The following is a 26,907-nucleotide window of genomic DNA, read 5'->3' as shown; positions in this document are numbered from 1 at the left end:
AAAAACATGAAAAGTCTTTCGTGCTGTTGTTGCACAAACTTAGTTTTGAAAAATGTAATTTGGGTGTAGAAGTACTGGTTGTAATATTTTTTCTGTTCGCTATACTACGATGATCGGGACTGAGTTATCAGGAGTTGAAACAAAATCCGTTAGAAGTGTTAATATTGCAGGTAAACAACAGACACTGAAGTGAGAAATGAAAAGACTAAATTGAGGTTTTTTCTAATTAGTGTCGAAAAACGGAAATACAATAGTAATTTATAGTCATTTACTTAAAGGGTGAGAACAAACTTTTGTGTGAATGATTTGAATATAAAGGTAGGTAACAGGCTGAGGTGTTATGTGGAAGAGAGTGACTAAATATTACTTCTTATGATTAAAAGAAACGAACTCCAGCCATCATTTCTCCAAATTTGCATGACCATGTAGCAATCTGTTGATGAGCAAATAGAATGATTTGACAAAATATTTTACAGGTTGTAAAAATGGCGTCGGTGTATCTAAACACAAAGCTATACTATTACAATAAAGAGAAGTATCGCAGAGATAAATAAAAAGGGTGGAAGGCTTCTGTACTTACAATACTGGTTTTAACTGCGCACCACCCTTTGCTAAATCACAATAGAAGCAAGTATGCTTGCAGAAGACTCCGAGGCATGTGCACGTAACAGATGAGATGCAGTATGATCAGTGATCAAAGAAAGATACAGAAATTAAACTCGGGAGTACAAAGCATGCCAAGTTCAAACACAGACGCAGGACATAATCTAGTACTGATCTAATAGTAGACAGAAATTCAGAAGAACAACAAAAACTGTCTGTGATGAACTAACTAGAACAGTCTAAAGTCATTTATCTGAAGAAGAACGCAGTGCAATAAATATAGATAAAGCAAAAGTAGAGATGATAAAGCAGTGGATATCTTAGTAAACTAACATGCCAGTCTGTGAGAGAAGAAAATATAATGCTGTTCCAGCACTGATTCGCTTAGTTTAGAGTAAGAGTCTGGTGACCAGCTCAGCAGAGGACGTCACGGCGGGGTGACTCAAGAAAGCTCTGTGGCAGGGGTCAGTTAGGTGTTTTTGTGTAAGGTGCTGTATGCAGACTACGCTGACACCACAGATATCTCCATCTGGGTCTCCTGCACCATCACGGCACAGCCAGGACTGTGGTATCGCTGATACAACTCAAATGTCCAGAAACTGAAGTGGAGGCGACATGGTTGCCAAAAAACCAATCCTCATGCCTGTGTTCTATTGTGGCTTACGGGAGAGAAAGCAATGCCAATTTTTAAAAAATAAAAAAAATAAAAAGGGCCAAGCTGTTATAAATACTGTCCATTTTCCATTTTAGACAAGCACCACTTCCTGCAGCCAGCCAAAGGTGAAGTCTACACAAGTCATCATCTTCGTATGAGTCATCAAGCTGTGACTGCTAGATACTGCCTTCACCCGCTACAGGTCTGCCAGCTGCACTTAAGTCTGAATGCTGCGAAACTGGTGCCTTCCACCCAGAGGGACACCTACCGGCTAACTTCTATCCACTCCAGGCTGCCTACTTGGCGGTCTGTGTTTCACACCTGGACCACCTAGGAGCTAAGACGTCACCACCCTTGCAGACAAATTCTACTGCTACCAATACTGACGCTGCCGTCCGCAACAGCGTCCGCAGTTCATCTCCGCAGTTCATCTCTGAACACCTTGCCGTGCTCCGCACATAGATGCACACCAATTACAGCAAGTGCTAACGTCCTTCCTGGAGGCTGATGCATCCGTAAGCTATCGTGGCCAGAGCCTTAACGTGGCAATTCCTCACCGCGGTCATGCCGACGAACGACACTGCCACTACGGATTGGTTACGTCAGGAACGACCGTGGCTGAAACTGCTTGCTGAGATCAGCATCCTCAAAATGCTCCATAGGGCCGAAGCCCGATTTTGGCCGCCGGCAATGATATTACCATTGTTCTAAACTTGTGACTGAACTTATGCCAGTCTCATGCTTTTTATTTATCAGAAGACGTCCACAGGGTTCCCACCCCTGCCCTGCCATGCCGAGGATTGAGAGCTGAACGACGTGATATTGGTTAGAAAAAAGGGTCCACCAAACGTTACAAAAATTATTAAACACCCGACCTCTACAATACAAAAGATTTGAGAGGAACAGGTTAGGTTACTTGGGAATGAAGTTAACAACGAGAGCTAAGGGGATCGAACAATGGATTCGACAGACACGTGAAGGACCTTAAACCAGAGAAGAAAAATTTAACACAATTTCGAAACGAAAGTAAATTTCTTTGAGCACAGACAAAAGACACACATGGCCTGAGTGCGAAGTTGAATACTATGAAGAATAGATGTCTCAACGTGTTATAGAAAAAGAGAGGGAAGTGTTAATATGAAAGAAACAAGTGATCCAGTAAAGCTGTCTGACTCTGATAAGGCCCTGAATCATCAAAACTAGAAAAATTTATTTTCAGCAACTGCACGTCTGCACTGCACAAGCGAACAGTGGCTTTTAACTATTTATGGAGAGTATTTTTTATACTAATTCTCATATTTTATTGCGGCTGCTGTATTGCTTCAATGGAATTTACAGATGCAATTGACGAGACAGTCTATAAACAAATTTCTGTAGTTAGGAATGAAAACTTAGTTTGCAATGTTTTTCGGCCCCTAAGGCCATTCAAGTGGAGGCTGCGTATCTTTCAATAATGTGTGTGCATGTATGTATGTATGTATGTATGTGTGTGTGTGTGTGTGTGTGTGTGTGTGTGTGTGTGTGTGTGTGTGTGGCGAATAAGGAGAAAGAGGGAAAGGGGAGATAAAGAGTTAGAGTGAGAAGGATGAGATGGGCAGAGAGAGAAGGGGAAGGAGGACATGGATAGAGTGAGACACAGAAGGAGGTGTGAGAGGAAGGGGGAGATGGAGTATGAGGAGAAACTAAGAGAGAATGGGAGCAGGAGATAGACAGTGGATGTGCGAAGGAGAGATGGACAGCAAGAGCAGAGGGAGAAGGAGATGAGTGGAGAGGTCTAGACAAAGAGATGGGCAAAGAGTGGAGAGGAAGAGAGGGGCAGAGTGTGTGGTCAGGAGGAGGTGGGCAGAGAGGGTGGTGAGGAGGACGTGGGCAGAGAAAGGGGTGGGGAGGAGATGTGCAAAGGTGGTGGCGAGGAGGAGATGGAGATGAGGCTGGGGAGGAGATGGGCAGATAAGGGGCGAGGAGTGGAGAGGGGAAGAAGAGCATATACAGAGTAAAGGGGATTTTTTTATTTTATTTATTTATTTATTTATTGTTCCGTGGGACAAAATTAAGGAGAAGTCTCCACAGTCATGAAACGAGTCAATACATGAAATTATAACATGATAGTAGAAACAGATGAAATGAAATACAAGAAACGTATTCAGGCGACAGTTCGTAAGTTTAAATAAAGAAAATCAACAATAATGTAACACTGGAATTTGCTTAATTTTTCAGCTCTTCCAGGAGCTCCTCGACAGAATAGAAGGAGTGAGCCATGAGGAAACTCTTCAGTTTAGACTTAAAAGCGTTTGGGCTACTGCTAAGATTTTTGAGTTCTTGTGGTAGCTTATTGAAAATGGATGCAGCAGAATAGTGCACTCCTTTCTGCACAAGAGTAAGGAAGTGCATTCCACATGCTGATTGGATTTCTGCCTAGTATTAACTGAGTGAAAGCTGCTAACTCTTGGGAATAAGCTAATATTGCTAACAACAAACGACATTAAAGAAAATATATACTGTGAGGGCAATGTCAGAATTCCCAGACTTTTGAATAGGGGTCGACAAGAGGTTCTCGAACTTCCACCACATATAGTTCGAACAACCCGTTTTTGAGCCAAAAATACCCTTTTTGAATCAGAAGAATTACCCCAAAAAATAATACCATATGACAGAAGCGTATGAAAATATGCGAAGTAGACTACTTTTCGTGTTGAAATGTCACTTATTTCAGATACTGTTCTAATAGTAAATAAAGCAGCATTTAGTTTCTGAACAAGATCCTGAACATGGGCTTTCCACAACAGCTTAATATCTATCCGAACGCCTAGAACTCTTCCGTCTCGCTTATAATATGCTCATTCTGTCTGATCAAAATATCAGTTCTTGTTGAATTGTGAGTTAGAAACTGTAAAAACTGAGTCTTACTGTGATTTAGCATGAAATTATTTTCCACAAGCCACGAACTTATTTCATGAACTACATTATTTGAAAATGTTTCGATATTACACACAAGATCCTTCACTACCAAGCTGGTGTCATCAGCAAACAGAAATATTTTTGAATCACCTGTAATACTAGAAGGCATATCATTTATATAAATAAGAAACAGCAGTGGCCCCAGCACCGATCCTTGGGGAACGCCCCACTTAACAGTGCCCCATTGAGGATATACTAGTATAATGAACAATATACTACAGAAGTTTGCTTGAAGTTTCTGCAGAAACTTCCTGACAGGATAGAAGGAGTAAACATTGAGGTAGTTCTTCAATTTACACTTGGAAGTGCGAGGAGATTTGTTTTTTTAATTCTTGTGGTAGCTCACCGAAAATGGATGAAAATGAATATTGTAGGCCTTCTGCATAAGAGTCAAGAAGGTGCGAGCCAAATGCAGGCAGGATTTCTGCCTGATATTAACTGAGTGATACCTGCTAATTCTTGTGAATAATCTCAAACTGTTAACAACAAACAACACTGAAGAAAATATATATTGAGAGGCCAACGTCAGAATTCCCAGGCTCCTGAGCAGATATCGATAAGAGATTAATGAACTCACACCACATACTGCTCGAACTACCCCTTTCTGAGCTAGAAATTTGAATAGCAAGTGTATAATGCTGTCATAAGCGAATGATAATAAGCAAAGTAGACTAATTTTCTTGTGTAAGATCTTATATCATGAGTGATGGGCCAAGGAATATCTGACACTTCTTGAGTAAATCATTTGTTATTTGCTGTGGATTTTTTCATTATATATGTTACTTACAAAACAACCATTATGAAAGATAGTCTCAATAGATCACACTTGTATGATCAACTTCACCGATGATTAAGAATACAGGTCAATACTTAGAAAAAGTAAAATACAGCAGCCAGATAATGTTCAGGATTCCGTTTGTTAAAAATAAATAACACTGTTCCTGATGCTGAACCGACAGCTTCACCTGATGGCTGTTCACATTTATTTTTTCATCAACATAAGACATCTGTTGTTATTGTAAGAAAATGAAACGACTACAGCCGTCCTTATGATTTTATTTATTTTGTAGCTACCAGTTTTGGCACTTCAATGCACCATGTTCAGGCCGTAGTTAATGCTGAAGGGGTTGACACGATCCCTATATATACTGCATCAGTGGCCAACATAACTAGCTGTGTACATCATCTGTAAACTTTGATGTCAGTACTCCAACCATCAACTGGCAGTTGATGTTTGGTGTGCTGACATCAAAGTTTACAGATAGGCTGCATAACCAGTTATGTTGGCCACTAAATCAGTATAACTATAGGGATTGTGTCAACCCCTTCAGCATCAACTATGTCCTGAAGATGGCGTATCGAAGCGCTGAAACTGGTAGCTACAAAATAAATAAAATCATAAGGACGGCTGTAGGCTTTTCATTTTTTTTGCAATAGTAAACAGCCATGGTCCCCAAGACCTGCAGTCAAAAGGATGAACCTACCAAAACTCTCAGTTGTTAGTGGTTGTGATGAACGTTTCTTGTGATGGTGGTGCTCGACAGCAAGAACCAATATTGCAAAAATTATTGGTGTGCATCTGTCAGACCAAATGATGAGTTAAAACAACATAAGTAACTTTGGAAGATAAGAACTGATTTTTGAAAAAAATGTACAACAAACCAAAAGTTACATGCCCACAAACTGTATGGTGTTTAACGTCTATTTCTACAATATATTTTATGACCAACTGTTTTTCATTATTTGTTTATTTTAGTGATAAGTAATGCTCATCCAGTGAATATTGCATGAACTGAAATATTTGGGTCTTGCCAACTTTTTATCATGAATTTACACAGGATGAAACGCGTATAAGCGCAGATATTTTTGTATGTCGTACCTTAATATGTACACACATCAGTGTGTTGGTTGTTTTTCTCCCTGCATCAAACAATCTTCTCAGAAACACAGCACAAACTTTACGATGTGATGTTTTCTGAACAGACGTAACTACACTGCTAAATGGATGACGTCTGTCAGTATAGACTAACCATATTGTGTCCACGTGGATACACTTCAACACCTGATCTGTTGTGCGGAGGAAAATAAGCATTAACACTTGGAGCTACTACCCAACCTAAAAATATACAATTTGTAATAGCTGTAATTATTAATCTGCAAATGATATTAATACTGATGTAATGTTGTTCAGTACACCATCTTCAAAAACTCATAGAAATACCTGCACTTACACTTGTTACACCCAGTATGTGTATTGTAACAAGTCTGACAGACATTCTTAGGCACTGTCCTTTCTTCGTAGATAGCCATCATTGTATATAAATATGTGTGTGACTTAAGTACTGAAGTGTGCACAAGCATGGTTCTGTCTATCTGTGTGTGTGTGTGTGTGTGTGTGTGTGTGTGTGTGTGTGTGTGTGTGTGTGTGGGTGGGTGGCTGGGTGTTTGTTTTCTTCAACATACTCTTTGTCTCCAAACAGATGATATGGTTACCAATTTCAACTTCTTAACAAGTCATCAGTAAATGATTTGGTAATAGATCGAAACTGGTAATCATAGCGTCTGTGGGAACTGTGGCTGAAGCATATAATTTAAAAAGTTACGTGATGGTCACTTATTTTCCCTAAGGCAGTATGTCTAGTCTGTATAAGTTTAGATAAGTGTTCAGTCCATATATTGCACAGCAGAAACTTCTGAAAAACAGACATAAAAGTAACACAAGATTTTCGATGTAAGTAGCACAAAAAGAACTGCGTTATTGTCTTAGAAAGCAGATTTAGTTGTACATTTTGCTTGATTAGAGAAAAAATATCCTTCTTTAAGTCTGTTCTTACTGTATGGTGCCATCACCATCACTAAGGCGGCAGCTATCGCTCCAGAAGCACAACAGCAGAGTACAGCATTCGATTGTAAATTATATTTATTAGTTTCTAGCAGAAGAGACTTATTTTGATGCATCTGTGTGCTTAGTAGCTTAATTCTTAAATTTCTTGCATGTTGGTGTGCAGTCCTGCGTTTTAATAACTGTGTAGTGTAGAGTTCCGCTATTTTAGTATGAACAGGGATTGTGATTGTTGTGTTTTCGGATGCATATTAAGTTGATGATCCTTCACTCACAGCTGCAGGTGGTGCTTTCAGTCATCCAATCTGAGGCTGTTGCTAATGGGCGTCGCTGTGCGAGGGTTAGAATCAGGCGTCCATCAGATTTCCACGATGTTCTATGTAACCTCCCTCCCCCCCCCCTCCCCCCCCCCCCCCCCCCCCCTCCGATTAGTCCACTACTGTAGCCACCGTGGATATTGCCCAGACTGAGGTTGATCCCTGATGCATGGTCGATTTGGAGGTTGTTAGAGCAGATTATCTTGCAGTGAAATTGAAGTGTATAATTCCTGTGAGCTAACATTGGTATATTTGTACTTGACATTCGCAATAAGTTAATGACTGCTTTCTTTGACCGACTCCCTAGCTAGTACGATACAGTTGCTGAAAGGTTCAAAGAAAAATTGAGTCTCATATCAAACAGGTACCCATTTATACATTTATAGTTGGTTGTGACTTGAATCTACACTCGATATATTGGCGAAAGTACGTATGTAATGCCGGTGGCAGGCATAAAACATCTTCTTAAATTGTACTAAATGCTTTCTCTGAAAATTATTTTGAGCAGATTGTTCAGTTGGAGTATAACTGATTACGCAAAAATAATAAATAATCCTGAGAAAATGAGGTGCATCATGATGCACACAGGGAATAGTGACAACGAGGTCGTTGTAAAGACGCTCAATACCGTATCATCCGCACCTTGAATACCGTATCATCCAAACGCACCAAAATAAATGAAAATGTTTTAAAAAGCAGATAAATATTCGCATGATGCCTTCCTAATAGAAGGTCTCCCTTTCTTCCGAACTAACGCTGTAAGAGAAAACCTCATTTTGGATGAACTATAGCAAATAAATTAATGGAACTGATCCTCAAAGGTACACAAACGTATGAGAACACTGTTGCTGAAGCAACGAAAGGCACATGCCTAGTTAAAAAATCGCGAAAATTTTAAAATCCATTGTGTAATTTCTGGGGAGTCCTTTTTTCGATCCGCTGAAACATTACATCAAAAAACGAAAAAGCAACCAACCACTGTTAATGGCATCATTTATTAAAAACAGATAGGACCTTTACCAGATTCATACCGGCAGATTCACCATCAGATAGCTGCTCTCCTCTATTTTTTAAACTGAAATTATGCTGCACACGAGACGTCAATCTTTTTATCTGAGAAGAACGTATCTTCATCTGCATTTACATCTACGTGAATACTCTGCAATTAACTCGTATGTGCCTGTCACTGAGCCACTTTCACGCTATTTCTTGCCGTTCCTCTCTCGGCTAGGACGCGGGAAAAACGAACACCCAAATCATACCACGTGAGCTCTGATTTCTCTTATTTTATCATTTCTCCCTACGTAGGTGGGCGTCAAGAATAATTTTTCGCGTTCAGAAGAGAAAGTTCATGGCTGAAATCTCTTGAAAAGATTTCGCCGCAACAAAAAAAAGCCTTCGTTTTAATGATTGTCAGCCCAGCTTTCGTGCCATATCCGTGACACTCTCTCCTCTATTTCGCACTAATATAAAACGAGCTGCCTTTCTTTGAATTTTCTCAACGTCCTTCGTCAAACCTATCTGGTAAGGATCCCATACCGCACAGCGATACTCTATCAGAGGACGGACAAGCATAGTGTCCTCACTCTTTTTAGTTGATTCGTTGCATCTTCTAAGTGTTCTGCAAATAAAATCAGACCTTTGATTCACCTTTCCCACAACATTATCTATGTCATCTTTCCAATTTAAGTTGTTCGTAATCGCTATCCCACTTGGTTGAACTGACAACCTTTAGGCTAGTGTAATTTATCGTGTAATCAAATTTAACGGAGTCCTTTTGGAACTCATGCGAATGACCTTTTACTTTTCATCATTTACGGTCAACTGCCACTCTTTCACCAAAGAAGTATCTTGTCTAAATAGTTTTGCAGTTGGTTTTTGATCTTCTGATGACTTTACCGGACGGTAAATAACAGCATCATGTGCAAACAATCTAAGCTCGTCGCTTAGATTGTCTCGTAAATCACTCTTATAGATTAAGAAAAGCAGAGGCTCTGTGACACTTCCTTCGGGAATGCCAGATATCGCTTCTGTACAACTCGATGACTTTCCATGAATTATTACGAACTGTGACCTTTCTCAAAGGAAATCACGAATCCAGTTGCGTAATTGAGGCGATACTCCATAGGCACGCAATTTGAGTAGAAGCCGCTTGTGAGGTACAGTATTAAAAGCATTCCGGAAATATGGAATCAATTTGAAATCCTTTGTCGATAAAGAGCTAGTTGTGTTGCACAAGAACCATATTTTCTGAATCCGTACTGACTATTTGTCAATAGAACTTTTTCTTCGAGGTAGTTCATAGTATTCGAACACAGTATATGTTTCAAAATCTTACTGCAAATCGATGTCAGTGATATGGGTCTGTAAATGAGTGATTACTTCTCTTTCTTTTCTTGAGTATTGCTGTGATTAATGCAACTTCCACTCTTTAGGTTTGGATATTTCGTCGAGGGAGCGGTTGTAAATGATTGCTATGTATGTAGCTATTATACCAGCGTACTGTGACAGAAACATAATTTGTACACAATCTGTATCGGAAGACATGCTTTTATTAACTGATTTAAGTTGCTTCGCTACACCGAGGATATCTACTAATATATGATATTGGCAGCTGTTCTGATTCGAACTCCGGAATATTTACTTCGTCTTCTTTGGTGAAGCAATTTCTGAAGCCCCTGTTTAGTAACTCTGCTTTAGTGGCACTGTCATCGGTTGCGCAGTGAAGGTATTGACTGCGTTTTGCCGCTAATACATTTTACGTACGACCAGTCACTTCGGGTTTTCAGCCAGATTTCGAGATACAGTTTCGTTGTGAAAACTATTGAAACCAACTTGCATTGAAGTGCGCTCCAAATTTCGCGATTGTGGCCTAATAACCCAGAAGATTTTAAATTCAGTGACAACGGCGGCCACGAAAGCCTACAGACTTACATTCCAACACATTCCTTTAGACGCTACTTACAATAGAGGGTAGATTTGTTACAAATCTCTCGCTACACAATGGTCAGAAAATAAACCACACTCTAATAAAATGTGGCGCACAGTGACGCACAGTAGAGGGTTCTCTCTCCGGATCAAGAAGCAATGCGTCATTCTGCTGTGCCCTATGCGAAGATGAGTAAGGAGGACTTCGTATCATCTGCGTGCTGGAAGGAGGTACAACACGGCGACGTTGTGAGCCTTACTGAACGGAGACTGTTGTCTGTTACTTCCAGTCACTCATATTCCCATCGACTCTGTGCCTCAATGGCGAGACTACAGCATGCAGGGGGATGGCTTACTGAGCTAACTGACGGACACGACACGCCTCCTTGGCCGCTACATCCGCCGTTTCGTTCCCTGGAGTACCCATGCGCTCTGGCTACCCAGCATAAGGACGCCTTCTTCCCCAGCCTTTGTAACCGCATTAGAGCGTCCTGCATATCTTGGATTTCAAATGGTTCAAATGGCTCTAAGCTCTATGGGACTTAACATCTAAGGTCATCAGTCCCCTAGACTTAGAACTACTTAAACCTAACCTAAGGACATAACACACATCCATGCCCGAGGCCGGATTCGAAACTGCGACCGTAGCAGCAGCTCGATTCCTGACTGAAGCGCCTAGAGCCGCTCGGCCATAGCGGCCAGCTATCCTGGACTACTTTATCTGCTGGATGCAAGCGTTGCAGGCTGAAAGGCATTCAGGAAGTCGGAACAGGCGAAGAATTTAGCAGGCGTGCTCCAGCGCCCTCAAGATCGCAGGTAGTTCAATATCGAATACAGTGAACTCCGGAGGCTACCGAATCTTAAGGACACGATCTGGGTAACCAACAGAGCTATCAACGGACCCCTATTTAGACCCATCAGTGAGTACAGCGAAATAATCAGGACGCTCATTTAAAATGTTGCAAAATAGCGTATTAAAAATAAAAGCTAGAGTACAATTCTCCTGCACAGTGCTAAGTCTAAAATTATTTTGGGCTTCTGCAGTAATCGCGGAGTCAGGTGATTAAAACCCTGGATTTGAGCCAGCACTTACCCCACACCGAAGGACTCCAACAAACATATTGCACGGATCCCAAACGGCCTCGTTTGCCCGCGGCTGATTGGTAAATTGGGGTTCCATAGCTGTATGAGCAACGGTTTGTGTGCTGGGGAATTGGGCGTAACGGGAAACTGAAGTGTCTGACGCAGCATGAGAAGCTGCTGCCGGATAGTAAGTGGCAGCTCCCCAGAGACTGGCTATGGAGTTCGTCCTGTAAGCTTCCGTGACCAGCCTTATCCCCTCATGACGTACAGCGTTGATCTTCACGTACGAAGGGCTCGCTGACCCGTTCATTGTGCAGCCACAGCCGGCCGTTGTGGCCGAACGGTTCTAGACGCTTCAGTCCGGAATCACGCGCCTGCTACGGTCGCAGGTTCGAATCCTGCCTCGGGCATGAATGTGTGTGATGTCGTAAGGTTAGTTACGTTAAAGTAGTTCTAAGTCTAGGGGACTGATGACCTCAGATGTTAAGTCCCACATTGCTTAGAGCCATTTGAACCATTTTGTGCAGCCACAGTCCAGTTGGGAGGGAACTAAAGCCCTATAAAACTGGAGCAGACGCCACTGTCTGTTCCGCAAGATTTGTGGCTAAGACACCGTTTTTGTTACATTGTTGGAATTGGAATTTTAACAATGGGTTGCTCACGACTTTCATTACGACCTTCGTAGGAAATAAAATGTATATTTATAGTGAGCCGACTGTTAAGTTGTGCGACTGCCAAAGGAACTTGTGGGAGGCACAGGAAGCAATCCTGGTCCCCACAGACTGCCAAGTAATGAGGGTGGAACAAGCCCCGTCTGCCTTCTACACTGTGTTGTAAACTTCCATCAAATCAAAAGTCATGCACGAAGATCAATATGGTTTTAATGTTGTGCGTAATCGGAGTTGAAAACGTCTCAAGTTCTGAGACATTGACCGTAACTGTAACACATACGCACTCATTTTTCACAAGGAAATGATACAGTACGAAACAGTGTGAAGTACAACATCGTAACACAGCAAAAGACAATTTCTGCCTCAAACAGTACTGTAGTCTAAGGAAACGTTGGCTGCAGCCAGAAGCAAACGACCACAGGACGAAACCTCCCGCAGGTCGGGGGAGCATATAGGCCAACATACGGTTGACACACACTACGGTCTCTGTCAGCTTACACCAAAATTGCTAGAAATGTCGCAGGATTATCAGAAACGGTGGGGAAGCTGTGCGGCCGTACCTTGGGCGAGACGGGTGTGGTGACCTGCGAGGCGGGTGCGGTGGGCGCCTCTGAAGCGGCGACCGCCGCCGCCACCCCCGCCGCCGCCCCCGCGCCGCCCCCCGCGATGCGCCAGTCCCAGCCGGGCGGCACCACGGACGCCGTCCTCGGAGCCTCCGGGATGACAGACAGCAGCTTGGCGTCCAGCTCGCCGGGGTGGGCCCGGTACCAGGCAGCGGGGCGGCCGCGCTGCGTAGCGTCCGCAACAGTGAAAGAAGAACAAACACAGGGTCACACTTAGTAGCCATCACAGATGGGTCTGAATCAAAGTAAAAGACACTGCAGCGCTCTCTCAATATACCGGCCTTACACAGTATGTTGACACATTGTGGTGTGAAACTTCCTGGCAGATTAAAACTGTGTGACGGACCGAGACTCGAACTCGGGACCCTTGCCTTTCGCGGGCCAGTGCTCTACCAACTGAGCTACCCAAGCACGACCAACGCCCGTCCTCACAGCTTTACTTCTGCCAGTGCCTCGTCTCCTACCTTCCAAACTTTACAGAAGCTCTCCTGCCCCAGGCTTTGGCTAAGCCATGTCTTCGCAATATCCTTTCTTTCAAGAGTGCTAGTCCTGCAAGGTTCGCAGGAGAGCTTCTGTTAAGTTTGGAAGGTAGGAGACGAGGCACTGGCAGAAGTACAGCTGTGAGGACGGGGCGTGAGTCGTGCTTGGGTAGCTCAGTTGGTAGAGCACTTGCCCGCGAAAGACAAAGGTCCCGAGTTCGAGTCTCGGTCCGACACACAATTTTAATCTGCCAGGAAGTTTCATATCAGCGCACACTTCGCTGCAGAATGAAAATCTCATTCTGGAAACATTGTGGTGTCTTCAAATTCCGTCACGCCACAAGTGGACATTGCAAAGATTGAGTCTGTATTTACCAAGGAACAACAAACTCGAAAGGGCATTTGCTGCCGAGGAGTAAAATTGTGCAACAAATTACAGGAAAATCTTTTATGCTTGCTTATTATGACCTTTCTGCATTCGAATATCTTCTCTGTAGGAATCTACATGTATTCCACAAACAACGATCTGTTGAACCCAGCTCTTTCTGTTCATTCGGAGAAGCCGTTAGATACCAGCACCAGGTTCATGACGTATTCCTTGAAGGCCTTAGATACTGTTGTGTACTGTTTCCTAATGAACTAATTATGAGTGTTAAGTTTCTAGCATTTGTAAACTTAGAGAAAGCTTTTGACAAAGTTGACTGGAATACTCTCTTTCAAATTCTGAAGGTGGCAGGGGTAAAATACAGGGAGCGAAAGGCTATTTACAATTTGTACAGAAACCAGATGGCAGTTATGAGTCGAGGGGCATGAAAGGGAAGCAGTGGTTGGGAAGGGAGTGAGACAGGGTTCTAGCCTCTCCCCGATGTTATTCAAGCTGTATATTGAGCAAGCAGTAAAGGAAACAAAAGAAAAGTTCGGAGTAGGTATTAAAATCCATGGAGAAGAAATAAAAGCTTTGAGGTTCGCCGATGACATTGTAATTCTGTCAGAGACAGCAAAGGACTTGGAAGAGCAGTTGAACGGAATCGACAGTGTCTTGAAAGGGGGGTATAAGATGAACATCAACAAAAGCAAAACGAGGATAATGGAATGTAGTCGAATTAAGTCGGGCGATGCTGAGGGAATTAGATTAGGAAATGACGCACTTAAAGTAGTAAAGGAGTTTTGCTATTTGGGGAGAAAAGTAACTGATGATGGTCGAAGTAGAGAGGATATAAAATGTAGACTGACAATGGCAAGGAAAGCGTTTCTGAAGAAGAGAAATTTGTTAACATCGAGTATAGATTTAAGTGTCAGGAAGTCGTTTCTGAGAGTGTTTGTATGGAGTGTAGCCATGTATGGAAGTGAAACGTGGACGATAAATAGTTTAGACGAGAAGACAATAGAAGCTTTCTAAATGTGGTGCTACAGAAGAATGCTGAATATTAGATGAGTAGATCACATAACTAATGAGGAGGTATTGAATAGAATTGGAGAGAAGAGAAATTTGTGGCACAACTTGACTAGAAGAAGCGATCGACTGATAGGGCATATTCTGAGGCATCAAGGGGTCACCAATTTAGTATTGGAGGGCAGCGTGGAGGGTAAAAATCGCAGGGGGAGACCAAGAGATGAATAAACTAAACAGATTCAGAAGAATGTACGTTGCAGTAGGTACTGGGAGATGAAGAACCGTGAACAGGATAGAGTAGCTTGGAGAGCTGCATCAAACCAGTCTCTAGACTGAAGACCACAACAACAACAGAGTATCAGACCAGGTTTCTCAATGGACCGAGGAATTTTTTAGCAAACAGAACAATATCATTCTTATCGAAGAGAGACCTTTAAAACAACGTCTGACAACTGGGGCCTGTCCGAATGGTGTGCGAACACTTTCTGAATCCAGCTGTGCTCGGAAAGGAGGCTTGACTCACTGACGCGACGCAGGCTGCTTCTAGCGTACAAAATCCACCGAAAAATCTACTGTTCATCTCACGAGAAAAATCATATCTCAACTGCAGCAAACGCAGTCGATAGTATCTGTTAAAATAGTCCTGTACGATACAGAAACATACACAGTTGCAAGGATCACCGTTCAGTTGATCGTTGACTAGTTTCGGGTGAGCTGAACCCATTTTCAAATCATTCAGATAAACAAATCAGTATTTTCAGAACTAGCATATAAAATACTACTTTGTCTGTCTGGGTTTAGGTAACCCGAAACTAGTCATTAGTTACTCGCAAATAAAAAGGAATGTTGCAACTTTAGCTGTTTCTATATCGTACTCATTAAAACAAGTTGATGTTCTGCAAATAACCAGCACGCTGATAATCCACAATAGTACTGATCGAGACCATGTTGTCGATGACAAAATCATTCATTTTTATTGTTCCCGTCTGCAGAGAATATCTTCAGAGAAGAAACATCGACAACTGTGGAGAAAAAAAAAGAAAAAAATAGAAAAAGAACCCACGAGCGGTCCATAATTTATGGGGCATTATGAGCTTTATAGAGAGATCACTATTCGTCACGTGAAGCTGAATGCATATGATTATCCCCGAAAGCTGATGTCGGTTTACATTTAATTTATTGCTGCAATTCTTTTTTTTTTCTCGTCATCCACATTTGGTTATTACACACTACTTTACTTTCCACTGAAATTACTGTGTTACAATATTTATAAATTTCTACTGCCCTTATATACTAGCGTGCATGATAATGCATTACCTTGACTAAAACGCTAGTCTAATGAAATTTTATTTCATGATCTCTGCACTAAACAGCATGTCTCAGTACAGCGTACTTACAAGTTTCTGTAAATGACAGCTCCACTTGTGTTCGGCTGAACGGGTCACAGGCCTTCATACTTTTTCCTGTACTTGCGACATATATTTGTCCAAAACTGCATATAATTTTGTAAATTTGAATTGTCCCAAGTGAATATGTACAGTCTTAGACATAAAAACTGACCGCCGGCCGGCCGCCACAGAGACAAAGTCAGAGTCGTTCACTTAAGGTGGCCAATAAAACTGACCGCCCCTGACAACTCTTAAGTCCGGCCGTCTGCACAATCTGGCAACACTGTAAGATGCGGAAGTGTTAGGAGGAAGTGTTGTCTGCTTACGAGATGTTCTCGGGTTGTGTGAGCCCATGGTCTAGTGGAAATCCTCGTGCATTCTAAACTTATGGTCGCCTGTTCGAATCCAACAGTTTTTTTTTACCACTATTCGGTCTAAAGTTATGAGTCTGATTAAGCATCGAAGATAATTCGCTTAACATTCTACCCACCAGCAATAACAAGTATTCCAGAAACAACTCCGCAGGGCAGCTCGTGGCTGCGTCGCGATCATAACAGCTTACGCTCGAGCGTTTCCTCGCGCTGCAGCGGCTACCGGCCAGACGCCACCCGCCGCCTGAAATCCGGCGCCGCCCATGTGAACGCTGTCAGTGTATGTATCAACTGTCATTTTAGAATTTGAAATTCTAGTTATCGTCTTGCAGTTAAGCATTGGATTTTGCATACTTGAAAATCATGAACTAGAGTTAGGCATTGTAAAATTGAGTCGCAAGTGGAAAAAGGTGTAACATCTGCAACACAACGTTTACTTTTGGTATAACAGAGGGGTGAACGCAGAGGAGGCAGCTAGAAAGATCTGAACTGTGTTTGGAGCGAGTGCTTTTGGGAAAAATACGCCACAAAAAGACATTCGTGTTTCAACAAAGATCGTTCTGGCATGAATGATTTTCCACATTAAGGAAGTCTCGACTACTGATATATGTGATAGATTACCATTTTACCATCATGCGACATTTGCATTCAACAGGCAAAGTTCAGAAGTCTGGTGTAGGAGTACTGCTTGCTCTAATTCGAAACAACAAAAATCAACGGAGTGACTATTATTGAACGTCATTAGGTCACTCATCGAGCATTCCTATGCAGTACTGTTACTGGTGACGTGTTACGATGCCTTTATCGTTAACTTCCTAGGAAGAAATGAAAGGCTGAGCCCCACCAAAAGACGTAAACTCGAGTAAAGAGTAGTGTGAACATAATATTTTACATCTGATAGCTCCAAAAGTGTGTTTTGGGCTACGAATTCTACCCCAAGGGGTGTGTGCAACACAGCTGGAGTTTGTTGCCAACAACTGAGACATCTTTCGGTCGCAGTGTAAGAAAATCGAGCAACAAAACTACATCACCTGTGCTACTGCATGATAACGCACTCTGTTGATTTGAGAAACAAAACTATCCAGGAGATTGATAGGAAAGTCGTCGTCTCAGGCGATTGTATTGATAGGGAAGTCCTGTCTCAAGCACTTGTCCTCTCGTCATATATTCGTAATATTTTACCTTTCCCGCTCTTGATCGATCAACCGTCAAGGCAATTCATTTCTAGACGAAAATACACTTAAAACTACTCTGGTTTAATGACATCGTTAGAAGCAGTAGGTTTCTACTGGCGTAGAATTTGTAAACAACTTTAGCATTGTGAGATCGCTTTAGATACCGTGAGAACAAAATTGAAGTAGTAATTAAGGTAAAATAAATTACAGATTGCCGCCTCCAATGGCGTGCGTTCCTTGTAGAACATAACTTATAACAGTGAAAAGGGTGACGGAAGATACATTACAAACATTCATTCAGAAATATATTCACAATTTAAGTTATTATGCACTGGATGCATATGAGGTCTGTAAGGAAGCCATGTATTTTTCAACAAATGAAAGAAATTTCTTAGCCGGAGGGGTTTTGTCAAATTATAACAGTTCTGATTTTAGAACCAACGTAAAAGAATATTCCAGGAATAAAACAACAGTGAAAGAATAGTATTCTGCTTCTAATCAATAAAACTGTCCACCTCTTTGTAGCCCACATAAAGCAACAGATAAACATTTTTAAACCATTCCTTATATTTGTTATTCTTCTTCGGCTTAAAATGTGCTTCTGCAATATAGAACATGTACTCTTCTAAGTTCTAGGTTTTGTTTGTTACGACGTAAAACACAAACTGTCCCAGAAGCCATGAACAACTGTTATTCTTTGCGGATGGGTAACATTTCCAGTGGGGTTGTAAAGCTTCAGTTATCAGTATATGACTTTCCGCGGTTCTGTTGATAGTGCTAATTTCTTCCTAGTCCAGTTCCAAATTCTGATTTATTTTCACATAAGAAGATGTGCGCTACAGTTTCTACAATTAGACATTTGTCGCAGTATGGAGATAGTCTCAATTTGATTTTCCATAATCGTTCCGCTGTGGCTCCATGGCACCTGTGAGTAGAGTCTCACGTTGGTTACTATAAGAACACGCAGGCTGTGATATCCGCTCACTGCAGTCAGAGCCAAGGTGATTTCCTTCTGTTTATGGCGAAGCGTCTGCTGCAGTGTCCACGCTCAGCCAACATAAACAAATCGCGGCGGCATTTTGCACTGCTAATCGCTGCACTTGTCGCGAGCCTCGACAACAAGAGCGCACTGTCTCTGCTAACGATACTGTGGAGTTAATACATCTTACTTCACGTAATATGCAGGACGTGGGTTGGGTAAAAATTCAGTTTGTAACTTCCCATTGCATTAAAATACTTTACAGTCATATTTGATACAATATTTATTGTTGGTTGTCTCACTAATGTTAATAGTATTGATTCAGATTGTGCGTGAACACGAAAACACACACCCACACACAGTCATTGATTCCAGTGAGGGTGACAAGTACTGTGTGTTGAACGACACATGCACCAGTCAGTTCCTCTGTTGGCGTCGAGTGGATGAGATTTTTCAATTACCTTGCATTGCAAGAATTGTAAGGAGGAGACTGAAAGTAAATGGACTTGTATGCGTAAGAGCTGCGACAAAGCAAAGTTTGACCGATATCACATAATTGTCCACATGGGTTTTGTGGACGAGTATACTTCTAGTAACCAACCCACCCACGATCATTACGTAAGATTTCTCGAAGGCGTAGGGGCATTGATTTCATTAAGTCGTCGACAGTGTAGCGTGATGGTTTACTTCCCACCGTACGTTTTCTATATTCGTCCAAAGGTCGCTTGCATTTGTAGGTCGACATGGCAATGACCTTGTTACCTCTGCCCACATGTTCTCTATCTGGTTGATGTTCGGTGATCGTGGAACAAACGGCAACAGCTTTATCCTCTCTTGGCCCTGAAACCAATCTCGCACTGCTGTGCTATGATGGATGGGGCTCTGCTCTTGTAAATTAACTATTATATCGTTAGTTCATATATTTATATTTAAATAACGTATTTGTAATAAGCACATTGGATTATTATTTTCCACAGTGTTTAAGAATTCAGGCCGTGTCATAGATAATTGACCTAGATTCAACAGTCCGATTAAGAATGTAGTTTACCCAGTCTGTCATATGATGAGAGTCGTAGTCGGATATCCACATTAAGACTAACTGGCTGAATCCAATTGTAACAATCTGGTATCGAAATGAAATTACAGAAATCGGATAATTTGAACGTCTGTATTGCAACAACGCTGCGCACATAAATTCCTATGATGGAGTAACGGGTAGCAACTGTTTAAGAAAAAGTGAAAAATATATCTACTAGCAGCAGTGTAACGTAATTATAACCCATATTTATGTGATGGAAATGCTGAATCGAACAATACACATCTATTTCAGTGGTGGGAAGATACACCATATCGGATTTGGTGCTGACATAATTACAATAATAATAATAATAATAATAATAATAATTCCGTGTGGCCGATAGGGGAAACCCTCCCCCATATGGGTGGTACCGAGGAAATCATACACTTGGGGTGAACTAAATACTAACACAATCCTGAACGGCTACTCAATCCGCTGAACCCAAAATCCAGACACGTCTGAATGAAAATCACCGCTACTCTGGTCACCGTCTGTTAGCTCAATGAGCTCGGCTGAAAATATTTGCTTCCAAAGGCTTCAAAACCCTCTGGTCTTGTCCGGTCCTGGAATCACCCTGGCCAAACCAAGGAACTGTGCAAGCAAAGTCAACTTTACCCAGGGTGGTATACAACCCGCCTGTCGAACGGCGGCAGTTGGATTTTCGTATTCTGGGGAGTCCACGTTAGCACGGCAGAGAATATCGAAGATCTCTGGTAAATTTCCCTACAAGCAGAAAACATGCATTTGAAAACTAAACATCGATACATTGATCCAAACACGAAAACTAAATAATCTCACAAAAGATATCGACCTACAAAAATTTCTCATCCTTGCTCTTCAAGAACCATGACCAATGGCAATGAAACCTTGAATTACGGAAACCATTGCATCTTCAAGAGCAAAATACCACAAAAGGTAGCGAAAGGCGTACCAATCTTCGGCATTGCATTTCTCGAACACAGATCTATCATCAACTCTGTCAAAGAAATCACGCCCATCAACAATCGACTTATGAATATGCTCATCCAGAGCCCCAGTAAAAAATATACACTCATCAATGCACATGCCCCCACCAACATCGAAAATAAGAAAAACACCGAAAATGTCCAAACATTCTGGAACACACTCGAAAATACTATGATCAAAATTATCCAAGATGACGTGAAAATAGTAATGGGAGATTTCAGCTCTCTATTTGGGACAGAAAAAACCTGTAGAAAAATCATTGGTACAAATTCAACACACCGGAACGCTTAGACCAACGACATACGTCTGACTGACATTTTCCAACAATTCAACCACAAAGGATGTCTTCCCACTTTAGGAAAAACCAGTTCCCAGGTAACAAATAAGCTTGGCTACCAGGTGCAAGCTGCTTTCGTTCACCTTTCGAGACTCGCTGAAAGCCAGGTTTTTAATTCTTTTGTAGCAGAGCTACAAGAAGGCTGACACAAATTCAATAAGGGAATCGCAAGACAACGCTCGAGCAAAATTCGTCTTGCTACTTTCAGTAACCCTTAGTGTCAGAGTGAAAACCTTACGGTACTGCCAAATTCATAATGCCACTTTTGTTTTCTGCCGAAATATTTGTTGTTGTTGTGAATACATAATTTTATCCATGAAATGCCACATTTTCATAATACTTGCGAATGATACAGGAAATGAAGTAAAAACAGATCTTTTCGAACTCATAAGTCGTTAATATCCTACTAATTCGTGTTAAAATAGGCTCAATCGTCTTACAGACACTTAATGCTTCATTAAGATAGACTGCCGTCGTGATGTTTCTGTAGTAGGCTGAATTTAATTTGTATTAGTACAGTGAATATTTTAATTGCATTTTCCATTAGTTTACCAAAAGCAACAGTAATCATCAAAGAGAAATTAATCAGCAGCAGAATTTTATTTCATGATATCTAAAGCGATCTGACAATGCTAAAGTTGTTTACAAATTCTACGCCAGTAGAAACCTACTGGTTCTAGCGATGTCATTAAACCAGAGTAGTTTTAAGTGTATTTTCGTCTAGAAATGAATTGCCTTGACGGTTGATCGATCAAGAGCGGGAAAGGTAAAATATTACGAATATATGACGAGAGGGACAAGTGCTTGAGAGAGGACTTCCCTATCAATACAATCGCCTGAGACGACGACTTTCCTATCAATCTCCTGGATAGTTTTGTTTCTCAAATCAACAGAGTGCGTTATCATGCAGTAGCACAGGTGATGTAGTTTTGTTGCTCGATTTTCTTACACTGCGACCGAAAGGTGTCTCAGTTGTTGGCAACAAACTCCAGCTGTGTTGCACACACCCCTTGGGGTAGAATTCGTAGCCCAAAACACACTTTTGGAGCTATCAGATGTAAAATATTATGTTCACACTACTCTTTACTCGAGTTTACGTCTTTTGGTGGGGCTCAGCCTTTCATTTCTTCCTAGGAAGTTAACGATAAAGGCATCATAACACGTCACCAGTAACAGTACTGCATAGGAATGCTCAATGAGCGAACTGATGACGTTCAATAATAGTCACTCCGTTGATTTTTGTTGTTTCGAATTAGAGCAAGCAGTACTCCTACACCAGACTTCTGAACTTTGCCTGTTGAATGCAAATGTCGCATGATGGTAAAATGGTAATCTATCACATGTATCAGTAGTCGAGACTTCATTAACGTGGAAAATCATTCATGCCAGAACGATCTTTGTTGAAACAAGAATATCTTTTTCTGGCGTATTTTTCCCAAAAGCACTCGCTCCACACACAGTTCAAATCTTTCTAGCTGCCTCCTCTGCATTCACCCCTCTGTTACACCAAAAGTAAACGTTGTGTTGCAGATGTTACACCTTTTTCCACTTGCGACTCAATTTTACAATGCTTAACTGCAGTTCATGATTTTCAAGTATGCAAAATCCAATGCTTAACTGCAAGATGATAACTAGAATTTCAAATTCTAAAATGACAGTTGATTCATACACTGACAGCGTGGCGCGCGTTCACATGGGCGGCGCCGGATTACAGGCGGCGGGTGGCGTCTGGCCGGTAGCCCGTAGCCGCTGCAGCGCGAGGAAACGCTCGAGCGTAAGCTGTTATGATCGCGACGCAGCCACGAGCTGTCCTGCGGAATTGTTTTTGGAATACTTGTTATTGCTGGTGGGTAGAATGTTAAGCGAATTATCTTCGATGTTCAATCAGACTCATAATTTTGGACCGAAATGTGGCAAAAAAAAAAAAAAAAATAAATACAGTTGGACGCGAACACGCGGATATAAGTTTAGAACGCACGACGATTACCACTAGACCACGGGCTCACACAACCCGAGAACATCTCGTAAGTAGACAACACTTCCTCCTAACACTTCCGCATCTTACAGTGTTGCCAGATTGTGCAGATGGCCGGACTTAGAGCTTCAGGGGCGGTCAGTTTTATTGGCTACCTTAAGTGAACGACTCGGATTTTGTCTCTGTGGCGGCCGCCGGCGGTCAGTTTTTATGTCTAAGATTGTACATCTGTTACAAATCTAAGGATTTCATTTATTTTACTGGTGGGCTTAAAAATTGTTTTCAGTTCAATCCTTTATCAAAACTTTTCCAGTGTGATCAGTAACTCATTTTAAAATGGGAGAAACACTTTTTCTATGGGCGCCTGTCGTTTTTCATTATTCCTAGAAAACTTTCTTCTTGGCCATAGCATGACCCACTGCCTCTCAGCCCAGAAGTAATAACAGAAGTAGACAATGGCCTTGAAAGCTTTCATCGGGTAGGTTGACGCTATAGAAGCAATTCCCTATCGTCTATGGAATAATGTATTACAACGTGCAAGTCTCATTGTTCCGTAGCAATTGTGATGTCTAATCGCACACAAAATTTTAGATAAACTTATTGTTTATGTCCAAAAATGTTGAATTGTTATCCAATTTCTGATTTCATTATGTCCTTCACATATTAGAGATATCTAAAAAATACAAAAAACTAAAATATCATTATAATGTTTTCTACTTTTTTTCAGAACAATGTTTATTTTCAAGAGAGTAAACGAGTATAAGAATGGGAGTGTTTCAAAGCATAATCATCGAAGCATTTGAAAGGTCGTGAATTACTATAAACATGTCTAGCATTATACTTTGTATAGCATATTATTTGGAACCTACAGTTTTTAGACGGTGTTAACCATTATAAAATGCACTAGAGATCTTCTCTGTTCAATGTAGTAACGTCTCTTCTCTCAAGAAATAATGTTGGGAATGGTCAAGTTTTACTGAAATTTTTAATAAATACATTTTTTTTTCATTTGCGTTTCCGATTCTGCCCATATTTGCAGTATGAGGTATCTCCGTTTCCTATTCGAATGATCGTTGCTGCAAAATACTAACACGAATTCTTTACAGACGAATGGAAAAACTAGTAGAAGCCAACCTCGGGGAAGATCAGTTTGGATTCCGTAGAAACACTGCAACACGTGAGGCAATACTGACCTTACGACTTATCTTAGAAGAAAGATTAAGGAAAGGCAAACCTACGTTTCTAGCATTTGTAGACTTAGAGAAAGCTTTTGACAATGTTGACTGGAATAGTCTCTTTCAAATTCTAAAGGTGGCAGGGGTAAAATACAGGGAGCGAAAGGCTATTTACAATTTGTACAGAAACCAGATGGCAGTTATAAGAGTCGAGGGACATGAAAGGGAAGCAGTGGTTGGGAAGGGAGTAAGACAGGGTTGTAGCCTCTCCCCGATGTTGTTCAATCTGTATATTGAGCAAGCAGTAAAGGAAACAAAAGAAAAATTCGGAGTAGGTATTAAAATTCATGGAGAAGAAATAAAAACTTTGAGGTTCGCCGATGACATTGTAATTCTGTCAGAGACAGCAAAGGACTTGGAAGAGCAGTTGAATGGAATGGACAGTGTCTTGAAAGGAGGATATAAGATGAACGTCAACAAAAGCAAAACAAGGATAATGGAATGTAGTCTAATTAAGTCGGGTGATGCTGAGGGAATTAGATTAGGAAATGAGGCACATAAAGTAGTTAAGGAGTTTTGCTATTTGGGGAGCAAAATAACTGATGATGGTCGAAGTAGAGAGGATATAAAATGTAGGCTGGCAATGGCAAGGAAAGCATTCCTGAAGAAGAGAAATTTGTTAACATCCAGTATTGATTTAAGTGTCAGGAAGTCATTTCTGAAAGTATTCGTATGGAGTGTAGCCATGTATGGAAGTGAAACATGGACGATAAATAGTTTGGACAAGAAGAGAATAGAAGCTTTCGAAATGTGGTGCTATAGAAGAATGCTGAAGATTAGATGGGTAGATCACATAACTAATGAGGAAGTATTGAATAGGATTGGGGAGAAGAGAAGTTTGTGGCACAACTTGACCAGAAGAAGGGATCGGTTGGTAGGACATGTTCTGAGGCATCAAGGGATCACCAATTTAGTATTGGAGGGCAGAGTGGAGGGTAAAAATCGTAGAGGGAGACCAAGAGATGAATACACTAAGCAGATTCAGAAGGATATAGGTTGCAGTAGGTACTGGGAGATGAAAAAGCTTGCACAGGATAGAGTAGCATGGAGAGCTGCATCAAACCAGTCTCAGGACTGAAGACCACAACAACAACGTTCATATGATACGTGACCAGATTAGGTCTACATTATTTTCGTATTATAAGGCTCTAAAGTGAGGTAGCATATAGTATACCAGGGAACTGAAAACAGGTAGTTAAAAACCTGGTACTTTTAGCAGTTTAGAAGCCAGCCTTCTTAGCATGTGATATACCTCGTAGCAGAAATAAATATCGTGCAAAAAAAGTAGCAAATGCGGAGGAACGCATTCTCACTGTCAGCGCTGGGCGCGTTCACACCTTTATTCCGAAGTGGGCGACTGCCCTAGTTTACTGTCGGCTGCAGAGCTGTGCGATGTGTTCGTTTGAAGTGTACATTTCAACTGTTTATGCAGAGATTTTCTTATGTGGAGCTCTAGTCAGAGACTACCGAATTGTCGAATTGTTGATCGTCTGGCATAACCTGTTAATAAGTGAGTATATTTGAAAACAGTTTCCCTAAGAAAATAGTGAAAGATAATTGTAAGAAACCATCCAAAAAACCATGGCTTACTAAAGGGATGAAAATATCTTGTAAAGAGAAAAGGGAAATGTATCTTATACCTAGAAGGAGTAGTGATACATAAACTGTCAAACATTAGAAAAACTACTGCACTGTATTAAGAAAAGCTATTAAAAAGTTCAGAAGTATGTGCATTATGTCTAAGATTAGAACCTCTCATAACAAAATCAAAACCATTTGGAATATTGTTAAAAGGGAAACAGGGAAACCGAGAGGGAAGACTGTATTTCTATCAAACTCGATGAAAAGTTAGTTAACAAAAAGACAGAAGTAAAAAATATTTTAATAATCATTTTTTGAGTGTTGTAGAGAAAATAGGATCCAGCTGTTCATTAGATAGTGCAAAGCTGTATAAGTAAGAGACAATACCAATGCAATTTGATAAAACTGCAATTCAACCCACCTCTCTTACTGAAATTAGGAAAATAATAAATTCAGTCAAAAGTAAATGTTCACATGGAACTGATGGCATTTTCATCAGAGAACTAAAAGCTTGTTCCCAACAGATGAGTAGGAATCTCAGCCACATATGTAGCAGCACCGATCATCACCCATTGGGATATTCTGTGATCTCTCAAAGGCTTCTGACTGTGTGAATCATGAAATTCTTCCAGATAACCTTAAGTATCGTGGTATGAGTGGGACAGTGCAGAAGTGGCTTAATTCATATTCAACTGGAAGAAAGCAGGAGTTTGAAATTGACAGTGTAGATAGTCTGCAAAAATCAGCAGGGTCCTCTAACTAGGGAGAGACCAAGAATGGTGTCCCACAGGGTTCAGTCTTGTTCTTAATATACAGGGTGGTCAGAAAATGTGTGAAATGCTTGTAGGGAGGTTACTGGGCAGGTTGTACTGAGGCATAAATGTTAAGAAAAAATTCGATACGTTGCTCCGTTTCCGAGTTATTTAGCATAGAATTTAGCCAATCGGGGCGTAGCGCGCTCACACTCAAGCGGCCTGCCGGGGGCGGTGTTCCCCAATGAGTGCTTTGTCTCGTTAGCTGAAACTTGAATTTACGCGCGCAACGATCTGATTGGCTAACTTCAATGCAAAATAACTCGGAAGCGGCGCAACGTATCGAATTTTTTTCGTAACATTCATATCTCAGTACAACCCGCCCTGCAACATCCCTACAAGCGTTTCAGACATTTTCTGACCACACTGTATATTAATGAGTTCCCATTCTATGTTCATGAAGATGCAAAGCTAGTTCTTTTTGCTGATGATACAAGTATAGTACTCACACACAAAAA

The 26,907-nt window shown here is 41.2% G+C and overlaps 1 protein-coding gene across 1 annotated transcript in view; it reads right to left on the bottom strand.

Moving 5' to 3' along the window:
• The window catches only part of LOC124788628, a 495,884-nt gene that overhangs the window by 203,451 nt on the left and 265,526 nt on the right, over positions 1–26,907 (bottom strand). Inside the window, exon 8 of the mRNA XM_047255898.1 lies at positions 12,618–12,845. Coding sequence (XP_047111854.1) covers positions 12,618–12,845 — 228 coding nt within the window. The remainder of the gene's footprint in view (positions 1–12,617; positions 12,846–26,907) is intronic.

The sequence above is a fragment of the Schistocerca piceifrons genome, chromosome 3 (assembly GCF_021461385.2).
Source record: "Schistocerca piceifrons isolate TAMUIC-IGC-003096 chromosome 3, iqSchPice1.1, whole genome shotgun sequence".
NCBI lineage: Eukaryota > Metazoa > Arthropoda > Insecta > Orthoptera > Acrididae > Schistocerca > Schistocerca piceifrons.
This window is presented reverse-complemented; position numbering and strand designations above follow the sequence as displayed.